At 40.6% G+C, this 21836-nt stretch overlaps 2 protein-coding genes across 3 annotated transcripts in view; one reads left to right on the top strand and one right to left on the bottom strand.

Annotated features, from left to right (window-relative positions):
• The window catches only part of GYS2 (glycogen synthase 2), a 55628-nt gene extending 52391 nt beyond the window's left edge, over nt 1-3237 (top strand). For both annotated transcript variants that reach the window (XM_007084047.3, XM_042990798.1), the window contains 2 exons: nt 523-603; nt 2777-3237. In XM_007084047.3, coding sequence (XP_007084109.2) covers nt 523-603; nt 2777-2995 — 300 coding nt within the window. In that variant the 3' untranslated portion in view covers nt 2996-3237. The remainder of the gene's footprint in view (nt 1-522; nt 604-2776) is intronic.
• A 4349-nt stretch (nt 3238-7586) lies between these two features.
• Nucleotides 7587-16648, bottom strand: SPX (spexin hormone). The gene is made up of 6 exons (XM_042993683.1): nt 16643-16648; nt 16159-16239; nt 15931-15988; nt 15237-15299; nt 14152-14235; nt 7587-8946 (listed from the first exon to the last, which is right to left on the bottom strand). Exons 1-6 carry the CDS (start codon nt 16646-16648, stop codon nt 8900-8902), a joined length of 339 nt encoding a protein of 112 aa, XP_042849617.1. The 3' UTR covers nt 7587-8899.
• Nucleotides 16649-21836: the final 5188 nt, after the last annotated feature.

Below are 21836 nucleotides of genomic sequence, written 5' to 3'. Positions count from 1 at the left end.
AACCCATGAACTGTGAGATCATGACCTGAGCTGAAACCAAGAGTCTGATGCTCAACTGACTGAGCCATCCAGGTGCCCCTCTCTCCAACTTTTTGTGTATTTCTTTACCTATTCACTGGAAAATAAAAAAACTATAAACTCATTTTTTTCTGTTTTTAAATTTAGGGTGAATAGGTTTTACCACTTTATTTTTTTTTTAATTTTTTTTAACGTTTTTATTTATTTTTGAGACAGAGAGAGAGCATGAACAGGGGAGGGGCAGAGAGAGAGGGAGACACAGAATCTGAAACAGGCTCCAGGCTCTGAGCAGTCAGCACAGAGCCCGACGCGGGGCTCGAACTCACAGACTGTGAGATCATGACCTGAGCCGAAGTCGGACGCTTAACCGACCAAGCCACCCAGGCGCCCTGGTTTTACCACTTTAAAAATGGATTTTATAACTAGGAGAATAAGATTTTACATAATAACTTGGTTACTGAAATATATAATTTTTTAAACCTGTGAATTGGTTTTCTATCACAGTATTATCAACATGCCAGGTACCTGACATTAAGCAGAGCTTTTCCAGATAAATTCCATATGGAACCTACATCACCACCAACGGTAAGTGTTTTATGTATTGTGGATTTGTTTTGAAAGCTAAATTTCTTATGTATGGTAAGTCCTACCAATACCTTTGAATTTAGAAGTAGTTAAATACACAAACTATTATACTTTTTTCATAATTTTGCCCTAAAGCAAAGAATAGAGGAACCAACAGATCAGACCAAGTCAAAGCCCTTGATTCAGAGTTAGCCTTATGCAGATGGGCAGACAGTCAACTAATTCATGTTGTTGGAGAAGCACCCCCACATTAAAACTCTCCCTGCTTTAGTGCTTGAAACTGCTTTGTTAGACCCCCATTCTCTTGAGAGTTATTGAGAAATGAACTGTCCTGCTTTCATAGCCAGTGAATTTGCTATCCAAGGAAATGTTGAGATACAGGTGACTACTTGGCAAGAGAAAGAGTGAATTCAGGAACCACAGGAGGAGTTGGATTAGATGAGTATTCATGTACCAGTCAGCAGTGCCCCCGGGAGTCTTCTTCTGAAGTTCACTTAGATATCTATATTCATGAGACCAGCATAGGCTACTTGTCACCACATTCTCTTAGAAGGATATAAGATAGGAAACACAGCTTGAAGTAGGGCAGCATCAGACATTTCTCTTCAGTGGGATTCATCCTTACAGCTGTCTACATAGCAGTCCAAAAGTTACACTTCTTTGCCACCCTATCCACCAGGTAAAAGCTTAGGTGTAAAAAAGATGAAACCTATATTATTAGGTATGAGATCTATCTTAGCTTAGTAGTTTTATGCCTCCCCCACCCCCCGCCCCCGCCCAGGAGCCAATATCCCACAGCTTCCATGATCTCCACAAAGAATATGTACAGTTATAAGAGTCATCAAATTCAGGGATTCCCCAAAGCTATAATCCTTGTCAAGTATTTACAAATCCTCTGAGTTCAGATGTAATCTCCCAGTCAGGAGTCACTTTTACCATAATCAATTTTGCTTAATAATACAACTTATGGTCTACCTCCATCAGGTCTCAAGGGAAATGGATCTAAAAAGTTAACCCAAGGTAGAATTTGCCCATATGGAACATGACAGGGTTTTTAAAATCCTTCAGAATACAAATTCCAACTCTCATGTTCATGATTTTAACAGGGTTAATTGTTTAGCTTATTTAGAGGCAGTCACTCTACTTGATGGTAATTCACCTATATTCATCCATTTATTCAACGTATTCAATTCGTAAGTATTGAGCTCCTGCTTTGAGCCAGGTCCTAAATGCATGACTCAGCTCGTTTTTTCTTTTCTTTTTTATTGCTTTCAGGCAAAATATCTGAACCTTGCAGTGATTGTATAGGTATGACATGATAATAATGTGCACAAATAGTTGACATACAGAGTGACGAGGGCTGCAACTATTTTATACAGTTGTCCTCCCTGGTCAAGCATGTGTGCTCTTAAAGGGCAAGAATCTTGGTTTTCATCTTTGTTTCCTCAGTGACATTATGGTGCCAGACCCATAGCTGTGCTTAGCTCTTGTTTAACAAATGAGTTATTTGAGTGAATCTTAGGTAGAAGGGCAATTTGATTAAATCTAGTGATATTTACTCATTAACTGAACTAAAAGTAACTGGTGGAATTTCAGGGTAAACTAAGTGACCTGGCTTCCAGGACTCTTTCTAATGGTGGCTGTCCATGCATGTCCAGAATGCCCATATTCTGCAATTTCATTGAGCAAATCTGAAAAGTGACATAGAGACTGAGAATATCAGCAGCGTAACATGACAGTTGATATTAAAGGATCTGGAGTGATTATAGCCCTGATACAAATCTTTGCTCTAACACAGGGTCATGCTGTGTGACCTTGGGCAAGTCATCTGACCTCTCTAATCCTCAGTTGTCTTCTGTATGTGGGAAAAACAAATTTATTGGTGTTGTTACTAGGAATAAGATAACATAGGTAGGTAGGTAGGTAGGTAGGTAGATAGATAGATGGCACCTGGCACATTTCAGTGCATAATAAAAGGAAGTTATTTATTTAATGAATCTCTCCTGAGCTTGCTGGTATCAGAATCAAAATAAATCAAAGATAATAGCTCATGAACAGACCATAAAAAATATCCAACTATGCTTTTTTATTAAATGCACATGCAAAGTGTTTACAGCATTGGAAAACTCAAGAAGTCATTATAGTGTTTGTGACTTATTTTTGTCTTTGGCAGACAGAAGGATTTAAATATCCCAGGCCTTCCTCAGTTCCACCTTCCCCTTCAGGGTCTCAGGTCTCTAGTCCTCAGAGCAGTGATGTGGAAGATGAAGAGGATGAGCGCTACAATGAGGAAGAGGAGGCTGAAAGGGATCGGTTAAATATCAAGTCGCCATTGTCTCTGGGCCGTGTTCCTCGTGGGAAGAAAAAGCTGCATGGTGAATACAAGAACTGAATTCCACACTTGTAGAACAGAACTAATGTAGTAAGAACATAGTAAGAATGATTACTTAAAGACATGAAAATGCTACAGATTTCATTTTCTTCTTCTATTACAACAGGATTTATTCTCTGCCTCCAAAGGGGAGAAAATTAAGTGAATGGCAATTTTGTAATTTCTAATAAAGTCCAAGTTATTTTCCCCTACTCCTTTTTCCCCAGTAAATTTAGGCATGAGGAAGAGTGTTCATTAAAGGAGGAAGACTAGATGTGGGGTGTTGTTGTTGTTGTTGTTTTAGGTAGGCTACAAATGTGGGACTTGAATTCACAACCTTGATATCAGGACCTGAGCTGAGATCAAGAGCCAGATGCTTAACCAACTGAGTCACCCAGATGCTCTTAGAAATGTTTTTAAAATGGTTAATGTCAGCAATAAGAATTTTCATTTGCTAGTGTTTATTTTTAAGTGATCATCACCATAATCCTTTGCTTAGTATTTATACAGCTTCCATAACTACCAAACAAGCCTCCCAGTTTCCCCACAAAGGATCCTGATCTCAGCCCTGAATGTCCACTACAAACATATTTTAATTAACTCAGTCTTTAGTGATTATTTCCATGTTTCACATGAGTCAGAACCATGAATTTCTATCTAGCTTTGTAGATAATCAAAATCCATAAGAAAACAAGCTACCTTAAATCCAGATCCTGATACCTATTCGTGCATATTTACAAGGTCACGTCTCAACTTAATGATGGGAAGATGTTACCATCTGTACTATGCCATCTGACTGAAACAATTTTTCTGTTCTTTAAAAGGAAAGCTTTTTCAATAACTTGGTCAATCAATCAGTCTTCTATAAATGATGAATTGTTAAATCCAAATGAATTAATATGTCAATATCAACATATCAATTAAGCTTTCATTGATGTCTTGTAAATAAGACATTTAATAAGATAACTTGTAGAAAGCACCTACTATGAAATAGTGCCTTGTAAAGGATAACATTTAAAACTGTCTTTTAAAAAACTAGCAAAAAGAAAATATAGAGTCTACTTAATTATAATAAGAACAATGTTTCTAAACACATCCATGATGTGCTTACGGATATTGTTGAGTGATTGTAAACATATCTTTGTTTTACATGTAATTAAACCTAAGAGCTCCTGGGTGGCTGTCCGCTGAGTGTCCAACTCATGGTTTTGGCTCATGTCATGATCTCACGGTTTGTGGGATCGAGGCCTATGTTGGGCTCTGCGCTGAGCACAGAGCTTGTTTAGGATTCTCTTTCTCTATCTCTGCCCCTCTCCCACTCTGTCTCTTCTGCCCCTCTCCCACTCTCTCTCTCTCAATATAAATTTAAAAACTTTAAAAAAATTATTAAATGTAATTACTTCTAAATAGGCAAAAAAAAGAAAAGAAGAAAAAAAGAAACCACCTTCATTCTTGGATTATTTTTTTTTTTCCCACAACTTGAGTATTGTTACATTTAGATCACAGTGAAAACCTTGGTTGGCATATCAGTTGACCTAGATCTGCAGAGCTTTTAAAAAAGTTTTAGTCTGTTCAGTGTGGGATTGTCGATGGCAACAAGGGAAGAGTAACAACGACCGTGGTGGGTCTGGGTCGAATGGCTCAGGACTAGGGGAAAACTATAATCTAGCTCTCCACTGCTTGCCCCATTGATGAGAACAAAGGCAAGAAAAATGCAGTTTATGTTAAATCTCCTTACAGCCTGCAGCCCACTGATAGATGCAGGACATGACATGCCTCAAGGGGTTCACGGCTGCCTTAATGCCTTAATGTTTATATTTCATTAAAGACTAAAAGCAACCTTATCTTGACAATAGCTAAATCTTCAAGGTCCTGCAAGACCCTGCTTTCAGCATACAAAAATTTCTTGGAAACTTATGTTACCTCTACCCCACCCCCCTCCACAAACCTAAAATATAGAATCAGTCATCCCTTGTATTTGTAGATACAGCTCTTTCTGCCCATGGGTCCTGTCCCCATGCTATAATAAAATCACCTTTTTGCACCAAAACTATCTCAGAAATTCTTTCTTAGCTGTTCGCTCTCAAACTGAAACTTCAAATCGCATCACTATTGTTAAGAAAAAGTAGATGAATGGTGGATATATGCCATAAATCAGGTCACAATGGAAGATGATTGCAAACTCACCTCATTTAGGGCCCAGGAGAAAGGGAAATAAATTACCTAAAGCCTAATCCTTGAAATATGCCCTGTGCATGCCAAATTAACCCAACATCTGCAGAGCAGTTTGCAAAGGTCTGCACAGGGAGTCAGGAAATAGGAGATGGATTTGTATTATAATGTAGATATTCACTTGCTGAAGTGCCAGAAAGATCTCATGATAAAAAGGGGTTTCAGTGTTACAATAACAATGAAAATATATTCCTAGTAAGGGGGCACAATACATCTATTCAAATGATACCCTTGGTTGGTAACTGGTTAGTCTATTGTTATTGAAAGCATGAGATTTCCTCCGTAAAATAGCTTCTTAATAAAACATTTTAAAATTCAAGTGCTTTTTTTTTTCTGAATGAAAGAATAGTTCTCTGATTAGAAAGGAGTACAAGTGATAGAGCACATGGAAATAAACTGACTTGCAAACACCTATTTTTTTTTAATGTTTATTTATTTGAGCGAGAAGGTGTGCACACACATGCGCGTGCGCACACACACACACACACACACATGAGTGGAGGAGGGGAAGAGAGAGGGAGAGAGACAGAGAGAGAGAGAGGGAGACTCCCAAGCAGGCTCTGTACTGTCAGCACAGAGCCTGACACGGGGCTGGATCCACGACCCTGGGATCATGACTGAACTGAAATCAAGAATCAGACACTTAACTGATGGAGCCACCCAGCGCCCCAGCCAGTGCAAAGCCAGGCATGTTTCTACCCTGGACTCCGTCCTCTATTCAGACAGCTGCTGCCACTGGACTCCATCCCCTTGCTCCAGTCATTTACTGTCCTTTCCCCAAGACTGACAAAGCCAGGTGAAGAGCAACAAATAGGGCTGTTGGTAGGTGACTCTGTTTCTAGCATAGTGCCTTATAAACAGTTGTTGCACAAATGAATGGTCTTATTGGGAGAAACAGAAGTGCAAGAAAATGGGTGTTTTTCAAGAATGTATGTCTTCATAAATTGGAGCACAGGAACCATAGAAAATAGTGTGTGCCTGACCAGCCATCAAGACATGTTTCATGCATTGCACCACCCTTCCTTCCATGTCAAGAGTTAGGGTGCACAGAGCTGGTTTTATATATACTGATGAGACTAGAACATGTGACAAGTGCTCTGCTAATAGTTTCCCACAAGGAGGACTCAGGAGAGGAACTGGTCAAGGTACTTGGAGAGGTCCAAAGGGTGAAGATACACTTCTATGAAGACATGTGAGGGATACAAAGAAGAGGTCATATTAGAAATAAACTCTTACTAATGGAATTTATAGTCCAGTAACAGGAAACCAACAGGTGACATCCCCACTTCCCTTTCTCCTGGCACTGAAGCAAAATAATGTAACTTATTTTGATTATCCAATCAAGGTTGATAGGATACAGATGTTTATTTCTCATAACCAGATAAAGGGGAAATGCTAGTTGGAGGCTGGTTTTAACATGCCAGGGCCTCTGCCGTCCCTCTCCGCATGGGATCATTATGGTGCTGTTGGGGGAGAGGAGGCACCCACTGGGGAAACCCAGGGGAAAAAAGAGTAATTGAGAGCCCATGCTGGAGGCCAGATGGCAAAAGGTGAGAAAGGATACAGAAGCAAACAGGGAAGAGCAGTGGACACTGTCCTGTCCAGTGGGAGCTGTCCACCTGAAGGAAGTGGTATTCTAGGACATGGATGTGACTTGCAGGCAGGTATTTCCCAATTTTAAAATATAAGCCATATAATGTGAACATTTTTTGTTCATTTCAGTTTTGAAAAATATAGAAATAAAGAGAACTGCAAAATATCCCAAGACAGACAGAATGTTATAGCAGCTGGGCAGAGGGGCCTGTATGCAACTACTATGTTAATTAGCACATCTGTATGGCAGAACAACATTCAAGGAATTCAGGCGCCTATAATATACTTAGTATTCTATACAATATTAATAGTATTATAATATAACACTATTATTTTAATAGCTGTTGGTCATTTTGAAAGTTTTTTTTTAATGTTTATTTTTGAGAGAGAGAGAGAGAGAGACAGAGCACAAGTGGGGGAGGGGAAGAGAGAGAGGGAGACAGAATCTGAAGCAGGATCCAGGCTCTGAGCTGTCAGCACAGAGTCCAACGTGGGGCTCAAACTCACGGACCACGATATCATGACCTGAGCCAAAGTCAGACACTTAACCAACTGAGCCACCCAGGCACCTCCTGAAAGCTTTTAAAAACTCTGTTTTAGTGTGAAATACTTGAGGTTGTTCTGCTTAGTTGTGGGAAGAATTATTTCACATGATAGGGTTTTAAAATATTCTTGGAATAAGCATGATGTTTAAATAGCCAATATGTATAAGTCTATGTCAGATGAGTAAAATGTCAATATACTGGATACAAGCACTATCTAGAAAATCCACTTTAAAGTCAATTCATAATAAATGACAGGTGCCTATATAATACCACATAGTTTTTTTAATGCTAGCATATTAGTTTTTGCAAGAGATCTGTGTTACATTAACTTGAATATAGTTTCATTATTCAATTATGAAACAAGATACAGACAAATCTTATAAGCAAGGTTTTGACTTCATAACACAGTGAAACTGTAATCTCAAGGTACAGATACATTCACATAAAGGTATTCTTTAGCTACTGAATAATGGCTATATATTGATGACAATAAGAATTAACAATGTTTTCCACTTATGACATTTGTCAATAATAGCTCTCAATTAATTAGGTCAAAAAATTAACATGGTGATCACATTCCAATTCCAAAAAAATAGGTTATTATGCTAGCTGTGGATATGTGTGTGTGTGTTACTGCATGTGTGTGTTTTTTTCAGACAGTTTTGAACCTAAGTTCAAAGTTTTGAGAAGGACCAGATTAGGCATATCACTCTGTACTGATGTTATCAGGGTGCCTTTATGTAATGTTTTAAGGTAAAATAAAGCCTAGAGCTCTAGTTAATTAGAGTAAGCAGACTCTTTGAATCTGTTTAGCTGTGAAAAATGAGTTACCTCTGAAAAACTGGTTTGTTCCTTTTGTACAATGTACACAGGAACAGAGTGTGTGTCTCCATCTGCTTATTTCCCAGTAACTCCCAGAATTCAGGGAGATCCCCAAATAATACAAAGGGAAGCTCTCCATTGTGGAACCTTCCACCAGCTTCAGAGATCATGCCCTCTTTCAGCAACTACACTGAAGTGTTCTTATCACAGGGCTTCTTCCCAGTCAACTCCTTCCTCTTCCCTTCTTAATTTATGTCTCCTAGATGAACTATTAAGAGAACACTCTACTCTTTCCCATCCTGCCATGCCTCCCCATCCCCCCACCCATGAAGATGGGAAAAAGGCAGAAAAGGAGAGGGAGATCTGCTGCTGAGTGACAAGACAATGCAAGGGGTAACAGAATGAAAAAAAAAACAACTGAGAATCACTAGTTCAAGACAGACTCGTTTTAACAAAAAGAAAGCACACTCTAAAGAGTCGCTGGCCTTATGCTTAATTCTAAAGGGGACTAAGACACAAGGTGACCTAAACAGGACCTGAAGCAATGAAAGAAGGTGATGCTCTCAGCTAAGAACTCTATATTACCTTTGTTGCTGGAAAGAATGAAACTGGTTGTGCATGTTCCTAAGATTACAACTGAAGTAAAAAGCCTCCAAAGGCTTTATTTACATGGCTCATGTTTTCAACAAGAATGGAACTGTATTTGAATGTAATTTGGTCTATTTTCCCCAGGTTAGTAGTCTTCTAGGATTCCGGTTTGATCAAAGTTTTCTTCTCCAGCTGTGAGAAAAAAAAATACATAAAATAAACATAATTCTCTGTGTTTTAAAAGGAGAAAAAATAAGATAAAGAGAAATTTAAAAAATAAACATTTAGCCTCCTAGATTATGTTAACTCCTGCACTTTGCTATGGAGAATCAAAATAAGTGTGTTTTGATCGATTTGGTTTAAAATTTTTTCCCCTCATATCTACACACATAGGGGAACTCACATGTCACATGTCATTCTCTAGAATGAGTGAAACTATAGTATGGTATGTTTGGTAGAAATCTGAAAAGGTCACATATCTTGCTCTAAGTGTGCCACATGTCTAAAATATCCACCATTAGGGATGCCTGGGTGGCTCAGTTGGTTAAGCATCCAATTTCAGCTCAGGTCATGATCTCGGGGTCCATGAGTTTGAGCCCCATGTTGGGCTCTGTGCTGGCAGTTCGGAGCCTGGAGCCTGCTTCAGATTCTGTGTCTCCCTCTCTCTCTGGCCCTCCCCTACTTGTGCTCTCTCTCTCAAAAATAAATAAACATTAAAAAAATTAAAATAAATAAGATAAAAAATAAAATAAAATATCCACCATTAGAACCATTAAATTGCATCAAGGCGCTGTTTCCCTGTTTCCTATTAACAATGCATCCTACTTGGGAAAGATGACATGGGAATACTTTTGCACATATTCTCTTATTACCTGAGCTATACTAGGCCTGGGGAGGAAATGAAACAAAAAGAGGAGACACTTGTTAGCTGGATGGGATTGCAAAACTTTAGAGCATGAGGTATCACTTCCGGGGCAGGATAGCTAAGAAGTCAGATGATAGCAGGTTCCTGGGACTGTAACAACGGGCAGAAGAGCTAAAACTTACCATGGTGTCAGGACTGGGAGTTGCCAGAGGAAAATGCCTCTCCTAACCTTCCTTAAGATTATTTCTAGATAAAATCACATTCCTTTAGTTAGTTACAATATAATTCAAATGTCTGAGTTACATTTTAACTTGAATGGCTAGCACATTTTAGAATATTACAGATGATGGGCTGCTCTTTAAAGAGAAGGGGGAAAAAAAAACTCTGTAAGAAGTGCATCCTTGTATGTCAGTTACTAAAATAAAAATTAACTATTTAAAATAAGAGTCTACCAAGTAATACTTAGGGATTTTAGAATAAAAATATTAAAGGCACTAGTAACGAATATATCATATATAAATCCAAAACTTTCCCATCAATTTAAAGTAATAAAATTTTGTTCCCTTATTTCATCATCAGAAACAAGCTACTCTGGAAACTTCAATGACTACAAAATTACATTTATTTTCCAGGGAGCCTGGTGGTTCAGTCGGTTAAGTGTCCAACCCTTGATTTCGGCTCAGGTCATGATCCCAGGGTCATGGGATTGAGCTGCATGTCAGGCTCTGCACTGAGCATGGAGCCTGCTTGGGATTCTCTCTCTCTCTCCCCCTCTCCTCCACTCGTGCTCTCTTTCTCTCTAGAATAAAAAATTTTAAGTTATATTTATTTTCCAAAAAAGACTTGAAATTGGGACCTATAATCACACACCCTTTCCTAAAGTTTCTAATGAAGATTCTTCTTCCTCTCTTTAATTTTTTTTTAATGTTTATTTATTCTTGAGAGAGAGACACACACACACGCAGACAGAGCGTGAGCAGGGGAGGGCCAGAGAGGGAGACACAGAATCCAAAGCAGGCTCCAGGCTCTGAGCTGTCAGCACAGAACCAGATGTCGAACTCATGAACTGTGAGATCCTGACATGAGCCAAAGTCAGATGCTCAACCGACTGAGCCACCCAGGGGCCCCTTTCTTCCCCTCTTTGAAATTACCCCCCCCCTTTCATTCTAGCTCACTTTTTATTTATTTATTTTCTTTCTGGCTTCACACATCTTCTCAAAAACCAAATCAAAAACGTCTCCTTCAATCCATCTTCGCCAGCGATCTCCTAACACATTTCAACAATCAGTAAGCATGCCTGCCGAATGTCCAATTTAGTAAAGGTCACCTTGGATGCAGCATCCTCTATCCACGATCCAACTACTTCTCACCTTTTCATTGCAAGAGTCCTGAGAGCCAGGACAGCTAGCACTGCTTACTTCTTGTCCCCAGTTCGCGCTCAACAAGGTTTCAGAAGGGGCATGGCAGTGGCAAGTAGTATCACTGGGCAGGGGCTGAGCTAAAGTCCTGTGAACTGCTATTCAGTGACCCGTCCTAGCCAACAGGATCTTCCTTTCCATTGATTTCTGTACTCTTACTAACCATTCTGCTCCATGTGATGCTTTAATCACTCCTTTCTTGGAACTCTCCATTCTTGATTTCTGGATATGCTGTTATTCTGGTTCTCCTCTTACATCCCTGCCTTCTCCTTTAAAAGTCCCTTCACTGATATGACTTTCCTCCATTCCCCTTAATCTCTAGGTACTCTCCAAGGCAAATCCTTTATTGTCTGCCCTTCTCCTGTTATATCTGAGGCCTAGAAGAGATTTCCATTTTCATGGTTTCACTCTTTATTAACTGGCTCTTGAATTCCAGTCGTTCCCATATCTGACTGACCATCAGAATCATTTGGGGGAACTTTTTAAGGATACAGATTCTGAGGCTTCATTCAAGTTTTACAGAATCAGAATCTCTGGGTCTAAGGCTGAGCCATCTGTATTTTGAGGACTCTCTCCAGTTAACTCCAATGGAACCAGTCCATAGATGGATAATTGAGAACCACTGACCTACACTCCTTTACTCACTGGACTGTCTCTGTCATCTCAAACTGAACTTCCATTATATCCACAGAAATTTTCATTCCTCACCAGCATAACCATTTCAAACTCCCATAATACCACTTCAAAAATGTGCTTGTTCTGGATTCCCTTCTATCCTTTCAGTGAATAGTTATCCCACGTTACTTATTCTTCCTTCCAGGATACCTCGGAGTGGAGCCTCTCTGTCCATTCCTGACTGCTCCACCTCACCTCCTCATTCCTGTGGTTTCCTTTCACTTTCCTTGGCTTCTCCCTGATCCCCATCTGTGGTCTTTCCTGTTCGATACAATGCATTTGAGAGACGGCAAGATATAATGGAGAGAGCAGTGGAGTCACTTGGACCTGAGTTAAAATCCCAACGTGGCTTTTTACCAATTGCATGACTTTAGGAAAGTAAACACACCTCATAAAGGTTCAGTTTTCTCAACTATAAAGGTTAGCATTCATATGTGACACACGGCAGATGTTCCTATATTGTAGATATTGTTACTGTTCTTATTGTTACTCTCTGAACCATAATCATTGTTTTATTGTTACCCTCTGTGCCATAATCAGATTCATCCTCCTTCACCATGTCATCATTCTGCTGTGAATCCAGAGGACTTCTTACTGATTCTCAAACAAAGACAAATTATCTTCATTCTTCATCTCGCTTCTAGTAAGTACCTGCTATGTAATAGTGGGCAAGCTACTTAATCTTTTTGTGCCTCTATTTCCTCACCTGGAAAGTGTGGATAATAATGCCCTTACCTCCCAGGGTTACTATGAGGGCTAAAAGTATTGACCTATATCATATGCTGAAACAGCACCTGGCCCCCTGCATTATAGTAAGCCCTCAACAACTAGTAGCTCCGGGCAGTAGTAATAATAGCAGTAATGGTCGTCCTAGCTCTAACATAACCACTCCTCCTGCGTTCTGCTATTCCACTGACTGCTCACCCTATCATTTTGCTGCAAAGATTGTTCGCATTCCTGCTTCCCCTTAATCTGCTTTCTTCTCTGCCTGCCAGTTAGCTGGCGCTTAGCAGGCATAAATGCACATTTGCTCAATTAAGTATTATAATCCCCACTACCCATCCACATTGACCTCGGCCTTGCACTGAGTTCAGAAGACCTCCAATCCCACTCTCTTGCATTTGCTTCTCATCAGTATTTTTTTTTTCGCAAGAAAACCATAAGCTTGAAGCTGGAAAATATGTTTTGCTCTTTTTTCCTCCTCATATGGCCCATCCAATACTAGGCACCAAGGATACGTCTTCTCCATTAGCATACGTGTCAGAGCACTAGGCCAGCAGCCTGTGCTTTGATCACCAGACCACTTGCTATATATATATATATATATATATATTTTTTTTTTTTTTTTTTTAATATTTAAAATTTTAAATTATGTCACAATATGGCATCATTACAATTTTTGAGAGGGAACATTCTAGGTCTGAATAATGCTTTGATGACCTCTATTGTTAATAGTAACTAAAACTATGTACCTTGTTCCAATTAGCTCTCATAGCAACCCTGCACATGGGTATCATTATTCCATTTTTCCAATAATGATACTAAGACTCAGGGTCATCCAGCTAGTAAAGCAGCAGAACAAGGATTTGAACCCAGTCTGTTACATACTCCAAAGCCCTGACTTATCTAGTAGCAAGATGCCTTGATTCAACTAGTGGTTTCAATGTTACATGGACAGAGTGTCTCTATTTTTAAAAAATTTTTTGAAATGTTTATTTATTTTTGAGAGGCAGAGCACGAACTGGGGAAGGGCAGAGAGAGACACAGAATCTGAAGCTGGCTGAAGGTTCTGAGCTGTCAACACAGTTCGATATGGGGCTGGAACTCACCAGCCGTGAGATCATGACCTGAGCTGAAGTCGGATGCCTAACTGACCAGGCCACCCAGGTGGTCCAGAGTGTCTCTATTTGAAAATTATACCTAATCTTCATATAGAAGCAGCTGTATAGTATAATGAAAATTACACAGGCTTAGAATCTATTAGGATCAGCCATAAGATACTGCTACATATGCAAGTAAAAACTATTTCATTGTCAACAATTTCATTTGGCCCAGTCTTTAATAGCGAGCAATTGGACTTAACATTTTTAAACCTCTTTGGCTTCAGTTTTATTAACTGTATATAATGAGGTTGAACTTTGAGCATTTTTAGTGCTAGAGTTCTAAGTGAAAATAAGGTCACAATAGGCTCTGGTTTATGAAATCAATATGAAATTCCCCAGTGTCCTCGAGGAAATGTTTTCATGTTCTTGGGGACTCACGTTAATGAGAAGTGTGCTAGTGTTTATATAAGAAAGATGTCTGAATTGTTTGTGGAGGGGGGCAACTGTTAATTATATTCAAAAATCTGAACAAAGGCAACTTGGTATTCAACACAGAATCCCAAAAGTGATCAAAGCTTCCCTGTCCCGCAGTTGAAAGCAGTCACTATATTTGTACCTTCTTGTGGTCTCTGCAAGGAAGCCAGTAGCAGAGCTGCTGTCTCTGGAAGAGTTAGTAGTTGGGGATTTGGGCTTCGTCTTTCTGGAGAAATAGAAGTGTATACACATTCTTATTAGCATTTAAATATTCCTGTAGTAGATAAACCCTATTCTGATATACTATAAATAGAAAAACCCTTATAAAATAGGTTTTTGATGCCTTAGCCAAGGATGCCCCTTCCACAGAGGACTGATTTTTATGAATTGAAGCATTTCACACTTCCCTTGGACGTTACTTACAATTGGTTTTGCTGTGTATTACATATATGTAAAGGTATTTAAATATACTGCAGACAATGCCATGAAAGGAGGGTGGATTAGGATAAAGGACCCTGAGTAACTTTTCCCTTCAGAGCTTAACTTGGGATGTCTGGGCAGAAACATCTGGATGGGATGGATCCTCCTTGGAGTCTCGACTACTTCCTCTCTCATTCGTTCAGAGCAGTTTGAAATAATAATCTATATTCTTGGCCACACATAAGGAAAATAACAGTCCCTGGCCCTACTCTTAATGGCCTCTGCCTATGAACTATTTCCGGTTTTAAGCTGCTTTAGAGCCCTTTCTAGTAATTTATAGGAGCGTATATTTGTCCGGGAAAATCACTACTTTAATAACAAGAACATTGAAGAGGAAACCGTGTAAAGGTCTTGCCAAAAACGGGGAGTTACATTTAGGGGCAGTTGCACAGTTCTCACTCCTCCTCCTCCTTGACTCCTCGAACGTGAAGCCCAGGCCTGGCCTGTCTCTGGATGACGCCCACCGCCCGCCCCCCCCCCCCCCCCCCCGGACCTCTGCACACCCGTCGGCCAGAGGGCGGTCGGAGCAGACGAGGCCCAGTTCAGCTTCGGGAGCGTCAGCCCCAGCCTCAGCCGCGCACCAGTGCGCGGTGCCCTGGCTGCCAGCTTGGACTCAGCCTTGGCTGGCTCTCCCCCACGTGCCTCCCGGAGCGGAGCCGCAGTTGTTCGGCGCCTGGCCGAGCGCGCCCTGCCCGCTGAGTCCTGCTGCCAGTCTCCAGACCGCCCCCCTCTCCTTGGCTCACTCACCCGGGGGCGGCCGGTCCGAGAGGTCCTTCTTCCGACTCTGGTCCGAGATGAAGCGGCGCCCCTCTGCAAAAGCGAGACGCGGGGCTGAGCTGGCCCGCTAAACACTCAACAATCGCGGTTAAAATGGGCTCCGCGCCGCGGGTCCCCAGGTCAGGAGGGGTGGGTCCGCGGCGGCGGCCTGGGTCCGCGCGGGACAGCCGGTTTTCGGGCGCTCGTCGCGCACCCCCGGACTGCACCAAGCGCCCTTTACCATCGCCCCGCCCCTGCGCTGCCCGCCCCCAGACGAGCCCTGCCCCCACGCCTGTCTGCGCCAAGCCGGGACCGGCCCGAGCACTTCCTGCACCTGCTGCACCCAGCCGGTACCTGCCCGCGCCCGGCCCGCCGCGGCGCATGGGCTTTGGAGCGGTGGTCGGGTTCACAAGCCCGTGGGGTGTTTCCCAGGCCAGTCTGCAGTCTTCCTGTGCGGCAAGAGCCAGCAACCCTCCAGTTGAGGATGGAGAATTTCTAATAATCAGGGAGTCTTTTTCTTCCGTTGCCACATCCCCCCACCCCCACTCTGTCCTGCAGGATGACCTCGGCTATTAAGGGAACACACTCGATATTATTTTCTCCCCACGCATCTATCCCATGGATTCTTACACCCCTAAAGATCTTCCTTTATTGCTGTAGGGAGAGCAAAGTATTTGGAACGTACGTGCACCCTTCAGATAGAGCATAGATTGGGGAGTCCAGTTCCTTCTCTCAAAGAGTCCCTACAATCCAGGTAGAAGAGAAAAGCGGTTAATAACACAATGTAGCCCAGTCCTCTATTAGCAAAAAGAAAGAAAGAGGGGGAGGGAGGGAGGGAGAAGAGAAAAAAGAACAGAAAAGAAGGAAGGGAGGGAAAGAACATCCAGGAGCCCCGGTTTTTGCGTTTGATTACCTGTGGCGCGCTACTGGAATTTCCTATGAAAGAAAACACTAGAAAAAGAGCCAAGGTTGTTGCCACCAGACTTCTGAGTCCCTACAAGAAAAGATCAAAGAAAGTAGTTTCTGTGCCTATAGGATCTTCTACTCCATTACACCCGAACAATTACAAACCTCTTACTTTTCGACGTGCTCTATTTTTGATAATTATGTTTAATAACAGTTAGCATGTGGGGGAGAGGGTGATTCCCTAGTCTACCTTGTAATTAATCCGCAAGGGAGTTCTCTTTGTAAGAAAAAGTAGAAATATGTTATTTCCATTAATTCACTCAAATGACTGATTTTTTTGAAGTAAAATCAAATGATTTTGATATTTTAAGGCATATTGTTTAAATATCCGTTAGCCTATAAAATGCTTATTAAAGATAAAATGGGTAAGAAACTATAAAGCGTTTCATAAAATAGCTTAAAAGTCTCAAGTAAGTAAAACTTCTACTTACCTTCATGTTCTGCTCCTTTCCAGAACCTGAGGTAACTACAACTTTGCCTGTCAGTTTTCTAATCTTGTTCTGAGAGTGGGGCTTTTAAATCTTAGTGTCTAGGACCCCTCCGGATCTTCAGTAGAGTTAGGGAGTCCATAGGGACTTCTTGTCAGTATTCAAGATTGAGAGGATCTGATGATTTTTCCAGGGAGATTCATTTGCAGGAAGTAGAGAAATGATTGATGAGTGGGCATCACTTATTTAGATACTGACCACATCAGCCAGGAGATATCCTGAATATATCAGAATCATCGTTTTTTGCTTTTCCCACTAGCTTCCCAAAGTAGTTATTAGTAGTAGTAGAGACAATGATTAACAAGCCCAGGCTGAATCAAAAGTAAATGAATACAGTAAGCAAACTTGTTTTGGGTAGCTAGCTATCAAAGCTATCACCGATGACTAAAGATGAATCCTTTGGGCAGAAATGAAAAGGTTAGGGGATCTCAATGGAATTTTACATCAATCCTTCACCTAAGTATCCATTCGATTCTTTAACAAACATTTATTAAAAGCCTACTATGTATTGGACATTTCTTCTTTTAGTTCAAGGGACACAGCCATGCATTAAAAAGACACCTTCTCTGCTGTGATCAAGCTTATCTTCCAGTCAGGGGAGAAATACCGTAAACTAGTAAACAGGTAAATAAGGTAATTCAAAACTGTTTTAAATGCTTTATAAAGTAAAAATAAGCTAGGTGATGTGATAAGGTAAGTGATGGGCTGGTTTAGGGAAGGCAACAATTGAAGGGGTCTGGAAGGATCAGGTAGAGTCAGACATGAGATGAGTTAGAGTGAGAATTACTGTAACAGGCAGAGTAAAGAAAAGCAAAATCTTGGGATGACAAAGAGCTTGGCTTGTTTGAGGAATAGGGAGGAGACCAATGAGGCCAAAGCTAAGTTGGTCACAGGGTGATAGGCGAGAGCACTTGGAAATGAGGTAGGAGAGGAAGAATTGGACCAGTTCATGTGCAAACATGGTTATAAGCAAAAGTGATGATGGCTTAGATTTGGGTGGTACTTGCAGGGAATGGAGAGCTGTAAATGAATTTGGGATAGATGTTAGAGATAGAAAATGTAGAGCCTGTGGATAAATGGGATATGAGAGTATAAGAAAAATAAATCAAGGATGAATTTTGGGTTTTTGGCTTAAACACTGGGTATGATAAAGCCATTACTGAAATTGGAGACTTCATAAGGAGCCAGTTAAAGAGACGGAAATTAAATTTGAATATTAAAATTAAAATATGCATTAAGCATTCAAGTTGAAATGTTAAGAAGGCAGTTGGAAATGCAAAACTCTACAGAGCTCAGCAAAGAGGTCACCAGCCTATAATTTTTTTAATGTTTTTTATTTATTTTGAGAGGGAAAGAGAATATGTGAAAGGGGAAAGGGCAGAGAGAGAGGGAGACAATGGGCTCAAACCCACGAACCCAGAGATCATGACCTGAGCCAAAGTCGGATGCTTAACCAACGGAGCCATCACGCGCCTGCGTAGTACAACCTTTTAATAAAGCATGAAGCATGTTTACCAATAGACACAACCATCTTTAGTGTCTCTCCAATAGGAATCCAAAGCTCACTCACCTAACCAAGTAAGGCACCCAAACGCCCCGAGACTTTTTTCTAAAGGCAGAATTCAAATTTAAGAATTCTATGAATTTTAAGGAAGGAAAAGGATTGGAATTGAACAAGAACACCTAGAGACTAAGAGGAGTTACGAAAGAGAAGCAGGGGGGCACCTGGGTGGCTTAGTTGGTTGAGCATCCAAATTCAGCTCAGGTCATGATCTCATAGTTTATGAGTTCAAGCCCCACATCTGGCTCACTGACTCACTGCTGTCAGCACAGAGCTTGCTTCAGATACTCAGTCCCTCTCTCTGTCCCTCCCCCCCCGCTTGCACTCTCTCAAAAATAAATTAGAAGAAGAAGAAGAAGAAGAAGAAGAAGAAGAAGAAGAAGAAGAAGAAGAAGGCAGCGAAAAACAGGGACAGAGCTATGAAAACAAACATACAGAGATAAACAGGAGAGCCAGCAAAACAAGTTGAGGTGAAGCAATAAAAAAGAAAAGAGAAATTTCCAGAGATCATGAGGCCATGGAAGCCAGCAGAATATCTAACAATGTTGGAAGGTCAAGCTAGATGAGCACTAGGAAGTGTGCACTGGATTTGGGAATATGATAGCTTTTGAGGCCATAAGCTATATTGGAGTGGGTCTAAAGTGAATAGGATATGAGGAAAGAAAGACAAGTGTGCACAATTTTTAGGTTAGTTTCACTACATTTCACTAAAAGGGGGAAAGAAAAAGTGAATTTTTTTTAAAGAGTAGATGCTTGAGGATGGTGGAAGTGTGTTATTAATTTTTGGCCTTTCAGTAATACCTGAACCCTTTCATTTTTAGGGAATTCCTAAAGTTTTCTAAATTATGAATTGTGGAATAAGAATCTTGGTGGGAGGCAGAGTCTTCCTTCTATTGTACAAGCTGAAAATGCCAGGCACTCACTTTCCCAGCCTCCCTGTCAGCTAGGGTATGAGCACATGACACAGGCTTCACCAATCAGACATGCCCACTTGGATGGGAAATCTGGAGCTAAGATGGAGGAAAGTGGGAATTAGGAGAAGCATGTTCTGGTGCTGAAATGGTTGTGGTAAGTTTAAGTTTCTGGGGGCAATATTGCCTGCCTACAGGGCTAAAGTCAGATTCCAGGATGGTGATACCACCTGCAGTGTCCTGCTAAAATCAGGTTTGTTGGTGTGTCTGAATAACAATTAAGAAACCATTTACCGAACATGTATGCTGATGGAGATGACCAGGGGAAGGGGACATTAATGATGCTGAACATAAGGTAACTTCAAAAAGGAATGTGTAGAGTGCAAGAGGGAAAGGATGCAAAGTATATCAATATTCAGTCGAAACAGTTACATACATAGGCAGATACTAAACAAGGACCTGAGTACCCACCATATGCTAAGGTACCATAGATAAGCAAGATAATCCCTTTCCTCTAAAAGTTAGAGTAGTGCTCCTCAGGAACTAAAATGCATATGAATCACTTGGAAAACTTGTAAAAATGCGGTTTCTGATTTAGTACAGCTAGGGTGAGGTCTGAAATTCTCATTTCTAATAAACTCCCCGGTGATGCTGATGGATGTTACTCTACTGATCCTGAGACATTTTGAGTAGTAAAGCTTTAGATGATATAAGTGACAAAAATGAAACTTTGTGAGTCTGTGTGGCTGGGAAAATGGCTAGCAACAGAAATATCAGGGAGTGTACGGGGAGAGAACAGATACAGTTGATTTGGGATTGAAGTTTGAGGGGCTGATGCTCTCTATCTGCAAATAGATTGTGTAAGAGAGATTAGGATTTGGGCACTTGATATTTAGACTTGCCAGCTGTGAAGACATGAACATAAGGTTAGGTTAGTAAATGAGAATGGAATATAGAAAGTAGTCTATAGGTAGAAACTCGAGGAATATTTATTCCCTTTAAAGCGTAAGTCAAGCAAGAAGGAGACAAAGCTGCTCCTGTAGTGTTTCCCAAGGTCTTAGAAGAAGGAAAACATTAAAAACTAAGGACTAAAAGGTTACCATTGAAACTGGATAAAATCATAATATTTCTTTAAATATTAGATTTTAGGATTTAATTTCAAGGGATGGTAGCAACTTCCAAAAATGAGCAATAAACTAAATAAAATTATATATTGTTTCAAATGAAGTCCTAAGTGAAACCCAAATGTTAGGTCACTCAACAAACAAATAAAATGCCTCTTCCCCCTCTCCCTACCAAAAACACAGAAACATTTTTAGGAAGAGGGACAGGAAAGTGAATCACCAATAAAACCATGTTTTGAATTTATAATTTGAAGGAAAAATGTATGATGTGGCTTGTTTATAAAGGTTTAGCTGATGAATTCACAAGCAGATGCTTTACGTCAAAGCTGCCATTTTCAGTGTAATACGCACAAACGAAGAGAATGGTTTTGACATATTATCAATATTGTAGTCTTATCAAAAGCGGCATAATGCATTTGTTCTAAAATGGCATTGCCTCCCAATATATTTTTTGTTAAATCACAACATTTTAGGACTTTTACATATCTAAACTTAGAGATAGGCTAAGAAAAGTTACTTGATCAAAAAACACTTGAGGGATAAAACCATTCAATTTTGTTCTGCTGATATTATGACCAGGCACCAGACAACTTGGATAAACCTTTTTTTTTTTTTTTCAAAATTTTTAATGTTTATTTATTTTTGACAGAGAGAGAGAGAGAGAGAGAGAGAGAGAGAGAGAGAGAGAGAGAGAGAATGAGCAGGGGAGGGGCAGAGAGAGAGGGAGACATAGAATCTGAAGCAGGCTCCAGGCTCTGAGCTGTCAGCACAGAGCCCGACGCGGGGCTTGAACTCATAGACCGTGAGATCATGACCTGAGCTGAAGTCGGATGCTCATCTGACTGAGCCACCCAGGCACCCATTGGTTAAACCTTTTTTAAAGACATATTCAACGAAGACCATTTTGCCTGTATTATTGATGCTACCTGAATTCTTCCAATCGACTGCAGTGTGCCCAGGCCATTTACACAATAATGGTCACTGTTTAAATCATATTTTTACAAGGTTAGTGATTATTGTGTTCATATAGGCAACACACCTATTTTGGGTAAAGTTACTTGGATAATATGGCTATTATACTAATAAAATATCCAAATTACTTCTTTGATGACAGAATAGAGGATTTTGGTATATATGAATGAGGTCATTGGTTCACTCTTCTACTTTGGCTTTATTCTATGCCAGGGCCAGTCTGCCACGTAGGCCAGCTGTCTCACAAATAGAAGTATCTTTCTCAAAGGGCTACCAGTTTCTGATTCAGGGACACAGAAAAGGCCTGCTATCCAAAATAAAACTCCCTATTCATTGGCCAATGTCTACTGTTTTTCTTTTACTTAAGGTTTTGAACCTTGGGAATCTCTTTTCCATAACCAAATAATACAAAACAAGTGGAAAGTTCTATGAGAGGACAAGGATGGACCAGATGTTTCGGTATAGTGGGTCAAAGAAGATATGACAGAGGTGCACTTTTGATTTGGTCTTGAGAGCTAATAAAGACAAGGTTGTGGTCTTCCAGTGTGCCAGAGGCTCCTGGGTGGATC

This window comes from Panthera tigris, chromosome B4 (assembly GCF_018350195.1).
Source record: "Panthera tigris isolate Pti1 chromosome B4, P.tigris_Pti1_mat1.1, whole genome shotgun sequence".
NCBI classification, from domain to species: Eukaryota; Metazoa; Chordata; class Mammalia; order Carnivora; family Felidae; genus Panthera; species Panthera tigris.
This window is presented reverse-complemented; position numbering and strand designations above follow the sequence as displayed.

Excerpts from the sequence above, each read along its gene's own strand:
- SPX (XM_042993683.1), bottom strand. Across the intron at positions 15,989-16,158 it reads ATTCCAGTAGCGCGCCACAG|GGACTCTTTGAGAGAAGGAA; the intron begins GTAATCAAACGC and ends CCTGGATTGTAG. Across the intron at positions 14,236-15,236 it reads CTCGGACCGGCCGCCCCCGG|AAAGACGAAGCCCAAATCCC; the intron begins GTGAGTGAGCCA and ends CTATTTCTCCAG.